The sequence below is a fragment of the Pristis pectinata genome, chromosome 4, assembly GCF_009764475.1.
Source record: "Pristis pectinata isolate sPriPec2 chromosome 4, sPriPec2.1.pri, whole genome shotgun sequence".
Classification (NCBI taxonomy): Eukaryota; Metazoa; Chordata; class Chondrichthyes; order Rhinopristiformes; family Pristidae; genus Pristis; species Pristis pectinata.
This window is the reverse complement of record NC_067408.1, coordinates 5,750,504-5,757,252: the sequence shown is the minus strand read 5'-3', so window position 1 is coordinate 5,757,252 and position 6,749 is coordinate 5,750,504. Positions and strand designations below refer to the sequence as shown.

Sequence of the window (6,749 nt, the reverse complement as noted above, 5' to 3'; positions counted from 1 at the left end):
ATTCAAAAACTGGTGAGACAGATCGGCTGGTTGAGTGGTGTCACAACAACCTGGCACACAATTCAGCAAGACCAAGGAACTGATTGTGGACTTGAGGAAAGGGAAGTCGGGAGAAAACACCAGTCTTCAATGAGGGGTCAGCGGTGGAAAGGGTGAGCAGCTACAAGTTTCTGGACGTCAATATCTTAGAGGATCTGTCTTGGGCCTAACACATTGATGCAATCACTAATAAGGCACGCCAGTGGCTCTAATTCATTAGGAGTTTGAGGAGACTTGTTTTGTCACCAAAGACTCTACAGAGCATTCTGACTGGCCGAATCACCGCCTTTTATTGAGGCTGCAATGTGCAGGATCGAAAGAGACTCTAGAGGGTTGTAGACTCAGCCAGCCCCATCACGGGCACAACCCTCCCCACCATCGAGGAGATCTTCAAGACGCAGTGCCTCAAGAAGGTGGCACCCATCATTCAGTACCCGAACAACCTGGAAACCGGGACATGCCCTCTTCACGTTACTACCAACGGGAAGGAGGTACAGGAGCCTTAAGACCTACATTCAACGCTTCAGGAATAACTTCTTCCCCTCCGCCATCAGAACGGTCCATGAACACCACCTCGTTACTCCCCTTTTGCACTATTTATTTTGTGACTTACAGTAATGTTTATGTATTGCGCTGTATTGCTGACACAAAACGACATATCTCACGACATATGTCAGTGATAATAAACCTGATTCTAATATCACTTATACTACCACATTCAGCTTTTGTTTTGCGAAATTATTTCGGCTGCATATAGAGGCAGAATCCGACTTAACAAACAATGAATTCTCATCTGTATTAAAAACTCAAAATTCTGGAACCCCTCATCAGGTCACAGCTCAGCTATGGAAAGAGAAATAATTAATGCTTCAGGTCTTGAACACTTCATCAGAACTGGTAAAGAAAGAAAACAAATTAGTTTTCAGTAGCAGTGAAGATAGGAAGCGGAAGATACAAAACAGGAATGTCTCTTAGAGAGTTGGACCAAATAAGGATATGTTGTGGAAGGAGTAGCAGTAAGGATCAGAATATGCTTCTTTGTCTCCAGTGCACTCCCAATAGCAATGCAGTGGGATATACCCTGCAGGGTAAACTACACACAGTGAACGGTGGGGTTCTGGGCAGTGTTGTTGAACAGAGAGACCTGAGGGTACAAGCTCATAGTTCCCAGGAAATTGAAAAACAAGAAGAAAGGGTGGTGAGGAAGGTGTATGGCATACTTGCCTTCATCAACAAATGCATTGAGTATAAGAGTTGGGATATCATGTTACAGTTGAACAAAGATTGGTTCGTCCACACTCAGAATATTGTGTGAAGTTCTGATTATCATCCCACAGGAGATATGTGATTAAACAAGAGAGGTGCAGAAATTATTCACGAGGATGTTGTCTGGGTTGGTGAGCGTGATCAGGAGTATAGGCGAAGTCTGTTTTTCTGGTGCGAGGAAGGCTGAGACGTGACGTGATAGAGGTGTCTAAAATCATGTGAGGCATTGATAGAGAAGATAGCCAGTGTCTATTTCCCATAGTAGGGTTATCTAACATGAGACGAATCCGTTTTAAGGTGAAGGGAGAACGGTTAAACGGGATATGAGAGGTGACTGTTTCACACAAAGCGTAGCTGGTATCTGGAATGAGTTTCCGGAGGAGGAGGTGGAGTCAGAGACAGTAACAACATTGAAGAGGCATCTATACAAGTACTTAAATGAGCAGGGCACAGAGGGATATGGAATTAATGCAGGCAAGTGGGATTAGTAGAGACAAGCATGATGTTCTGCATAGATGCGGTGGGCCCAAGGCAGGTTTCTATGCTGTGCAACTCAAATGAACTTGTACAAATATAAAAAGAAAATTAAGCAAAAATGATGAGAGGCAAAAATGGTCAGATCTGGTACAGACAGTAAGAAAGTGAATTAAATTTAAAGAACAGTGTCTGAAAACATTCTCTGCAATGGTAACAGCATTCTGATTATCACCCCACAGGAGAGATGTGATTCTGTTGTTGATTTTTCCTTCTGTTACCTCGATGTACTGATGTGATGAACTGATGTATAAATGGCATGCAGCACAATTTTTTTCCGTGTAGCTCGGTGCATGTGACAATAATAAAACAAATTACCTTCTTCACCACCCTATCTGCCTCTATCGCTACTTTCAGGAAACTATGTACATGTACCCCTAGATCTCTGTTCTACAACGCTCTCTTGAGCCCTGGTATTTACTGTACAAGTCCTGCCCTGCTTTAAGTGACTAAAATGCGACACATTTCACTTGTCCAACTTAAATTCCTTTCCTTGGACCACTTGGCCCGTTTATCAAGACCCTGGTGTCATGTTAGATAACTTCCTTCACTGTCCACTACAGCACCAATTTTAATGTCCTCCAAAATCTTACTAACCATGTTAACAACATATTAATGCAAACCGTTGATATAAATAACAAACAACAATGAAACCAGCACTGACCCATGTGGCACACCATTGGTCATAGGCCTTCCCCGAGCCAATATTGTGTCCAACTGACTAGCTCTGCGTGAATCTCGTTTGATTTAACATTCCAGACAAGCCTACCATGCGGGACCAAGAGCTTGTTAAAGACAATGACAACAACATCTACCGCCCTGCCATCTTCAGTCTTCATGACCACATCTTCTAAATTCTCAATCCAATTTGTAAGACATGATGTCCCACGCACAACACCATGCTAACTATCCCTTATAAACGCTCCCCTTTCCAAATGCTGCTAGATCCTGTCCCTGAGAATCCCCTCCAGGACCTTTCCCCTCTTTGATGTCAGGCTCCCCAGCCAGTAGATTCCTAGTTTGTCCTTGCAGCTTTTGGGCTGTATAAGGCCCCGGAGACTGATCCACATTAATATGCTTTAAGATTAGATTGGAAGAGGTGGAAGCAAATAACTGCTTCCACTGGAAATACAGGTCGTTAGACGGTTGCAAAGAGGTAAGTGGACTTCCGTTTCATTTCCTACAGTTCAATGGAACGTGTCAAAGGATAGGGAGCAGTGCTCGGGACAGAAGAACAGAACAGGAGGTCGGGAAGGAGTGATATCCTTGAAAGATTAAAAAGTGAAGGGAGCGGAATTTGTGCCCGGTGACGATATCTTGTTTGAACTGGAGAAAATTGAATTGAATTTTGAAGCTGGTTGTGTGGGAGCTAACAAGCAGGGAGGCTCTTTTCTTCTTTCCTGGAGAACAGGGCATGAGAACAGATCCCTTCGCGACTGCTGGTCATATCCCAAATCCTTGTTATTAGCAGTACGTTATACAGAACAACAAAAAAACAAAAGCTCCATTTCAACCTCGCTCTTAGTATTCCTCGTATATTCACCCAATTGGACTGACCATATCAGAGATATTACCTTTGTTCAATACATCACTCCCTCGCCTTCTCTGCTATTTCAACACTAAATTGATTTATCTTTTTACCAGCTCTGACAAATGACACCAGATCTCAAAAGAACACAACTGCAGTTTTTTTTTCCACAGATACAAGAAGTACATGGTTTTGATTTGAGATCCGGCATTTACGTTTCTTTTTCTATATTTGCTCTGCTTTCTCAGCACATCATATGGAACGCATTATTAGGCATCAACGATTCTTTTGATCTCAATTTTCAAATATTGATACTTCAAGCAGATAACTGCATCCAGGAGCCAAGATCCTTTGAGCAATCAATCCAATAGCAATCCATTTGTGTACGCCATTCAATAACAAGTTAATTCTCTTCAGAGTTAACAGATTCCAACCTGACATGGTTAGAATCCAGTTGCTTGAAATTGTACTTTTGGCCACCGCAATAGCTGCACTCCTCTTTAACCGAGAGCCAAAAGAATTGCAAAGGGTATATTTTCTTAAATACATAATGAAGGCATAGAAGCTGGGCATTCCTTGATGTTACGCATCCTTGTAGTTTAGCACAGGGCCTGAGAGCTGGGAGATCCGTATGGCTTTAAGAAGAGAAAATCACTTTTCGCTGATTCTGGAGACAGACAGACCGAGTAGTTATGCAGTTCTGGCACGCGGACCACCCGGTCAATCCCAGGATAGCGAAATGTTTCCTCCATTGCGGGTCTACGATTAACCATGTCGTGCGAATCACCAGGTTTGTGACAATAACTGGAGGAAATATACTCTTGGGTAATATTTCTGTCCTGTTTACACTTAATGCCAATCAATAGAAAGATGATCAGGAGGAAGACAATAGACGTGCAACTGAAAATGACGATTAAATAAAGATTTAGATCAGAGAAATATTCTGGATCCTTCACTAAATTAGTACTTTCGGTGACTCTTTCAGTGTTATTCTGCAAAACTGTAATGTCAACTGTAACCGTGCTGGAGAGGCTTGGCTGCCCATTGTCCTTCACCAAGATGACCAAATTTTGTGTGGTGGGATCCGACTCCAAGATATTGCGCGCTATTCTGATTTCACCGGAATTTTGCCCAACAGTAAACAAACCGATATCAGTAGCTTTCACTACTTGATAATAGAGCCGCGCATTCTGACCAGAATCTGCATCAATTGCCATTATCTTGGTGACCAAGTACCCTTGGCCGGTGGACAGGGGCAGGATCACGACTGCTGCTGATTCACTCTGTGCTGAAGGTGAAACAATTACCGGAGCGTTGTCATTTTGATCCAGAATAATCACGTTCACAGTAACGCTGCTGCTCAGCGGGGGAATTCCCGCGTCACGGGCTTGAACATGGATCTGGAAGGTTTTGAGTTCCTCATAGTCAAAGGAGCGCAGCGCGTAAATGGTCCCATTCATTGAGTCAATGTTGAGGTAAGTGGACAAATGCAAGCTTTGGACATGTTTCTCCAGAAAGGAGTAAGAAACATAGGAATTCTGGTCCAGATCAGGATCGGAAGCAGTTACTGTGAAAATAGAAGCTCCAGGAGCGTTATTTTCAGTCACATATATGTTGTAGGAGAGTTCAGCAAACCGAGGTGCGTTATCATTTACATCAGAAATTGCAATCTGGATGGTTTTATTTGTTGACAGTGAAGGGGAACCCAAATCCCAGGCTGAAATAGATATTTTATACTCCGAGACGGCCTCACGGTCCAACATTTCACTAGTAATTAATTTATAGTGATTCGATGAAGTTTGTAGCCTAAATGGGACATTCCTTGGTAACTCGCAGCGCACTTGACCGTTCTCTCCAGAGTCACGATCGATGACATTGATTAATGTTATGAAAGTCCCTGGTGGAGTATTTTCTGGTATTTTATTCGTGGCTGACGTCACTTTTATCTCGGGTGCGTTGTCGTTCACATCAATTACCTTGATCAGCACTTTAGAGTGTCCTGTAATTGCAGGTGAACCGTGATCAACAGCTTGAATATCAAGTGAGTAGCTATTTGCTTCTTCAAAATCAAGCGGCCCTTCAACGCGAATCTCTCCAGTATCTGGGACTAAACTGAACAAGTCATGCACTCTTCGCAGGGTGAGATCACTGAAAGAGTACGTTAGTTCAGCGTTCAGCCCTTCGTCCAAATCATTTGCTTTAACTTTCATCACGAAGGTGCCTTTCGGTGCATTTTCAGGTAAGCTGCCTCTGTAAACTTCATGTTCGAAAACAGGTGGATTATCATTGATGTCCAATACCGTAATGAGAATCTGAGCTGTACCGTATCTCGCAGGGTTCCCAGCATCCGTAGCCGTCAGCACCAGCTGGAAGGACGACTGTAGCTCTCGGTCCAAAGATTTCGCTAATAGCAATTCGGCGATTATAATGCCGTCGTCGGTTCTCTGTGTTATCAGACTGAAGTACTCACTAGAACTGAGTGCGTAGGCGGCGACAGTATTTATTCCAGTGTCGGGATCTTCCGCGCTCTCGAGACGGAAGCGAACCCCTGGTGTAATCGCTTCGGGCATCTGCAAGACAATGCTGCTGTCCTGGAAAGTGGGGGAATTGTCATTTACATCAAGGATCTCCACTTCTCCGCGATACACCTCCAACGGATTTTCCACTATTATTTCGAAAGGTATAATACATATATCTGCTTGTCCGCAAATACGTTCCCTGTCGATTCTTTCACGAACAGACAAAAGCCCATTATCCAAACCGACCTTCATGTAACGTCCTCCAACATCAGAGCTCAGTCGAAATTTACGAGCTGACAACTGCCGTACATTCAGTCCCAAATCTTGAGCGATATTCCCTACAAATGCCCCTTGCTCGATTTCCTCGGGTACAGAATACTGAACTTGCCCGGAGATTTGATCGGGTGTGCACACCAGAAACATGCAAGCAATCACATTGAAAGCAACCCTCGGTGGGTACGCCATTGTTCTTCATTCAATTATTTTCGAGAAGCAGGCCGCTGCTCGATTAATCCGTAAAACTGTTCTTCCCACAAAATACAAATGCACAGATTTTTTTTATAAATGTAGAATCCAAACAAACAGGAGATTTATCCTCCTTCGCTTCACTCTGCAATCTAAACGCAGGCACTGCTCGTCTTTCTCGTCGACTGTTGTGTTTTTATTCTGGGATGTGGGCGGGGCAATGGATCCATCTGGGCACTGAGGCTTCTCATTGGTAGACAGCGACACAACCAGTTCTTTTCAACAATTACAGCTACAATTCTTAAAGCTATACCGTTATTCTAAATATTTAATGGTGTACAACCATAAAATGTAGTTATTGATATGTTGAACTGAGCGATTTTGTTCGCAGTATTTAA

At 43.3% G+C, this 6,749-nt stretch overlaps 1 protein-coding gene across 1 annotated transcript; it reads right to left on the bottom strand.

Annotated features, from left to right (window-relative positions):
* Positions 1-2,974: 2,974 nt before the first annotated feature.
* LOC127569089 (protocadherin gamma-C5-like) lies at positions 2,975-6,507 on the bottom strand. Its single transcript, XM_052013425.1, has one exon. It carries the CDS (start codon positions 6,349-6,351, stop codon positions 3,967-3,969), a length of 2,385 nt encoding a protein of 794 aa, XP_051869385.1. The 5' UTR covers positions 6,352-6,507; the 3' UTR covers positions 2,975-3,966.
* Positions 6,508-6,749: the final 242 nt, after the last annotated feature.

What these genes read in the sequence shown, in the direction of transcription:
- LOC127569089 (XM_052013425.1), bottom strand. Translation starts at nt 6,351, where the DNA reads ATGGCGTACCCACCGAGGGTTGCTTTCAATGTGATTGCTTGCATGTTT.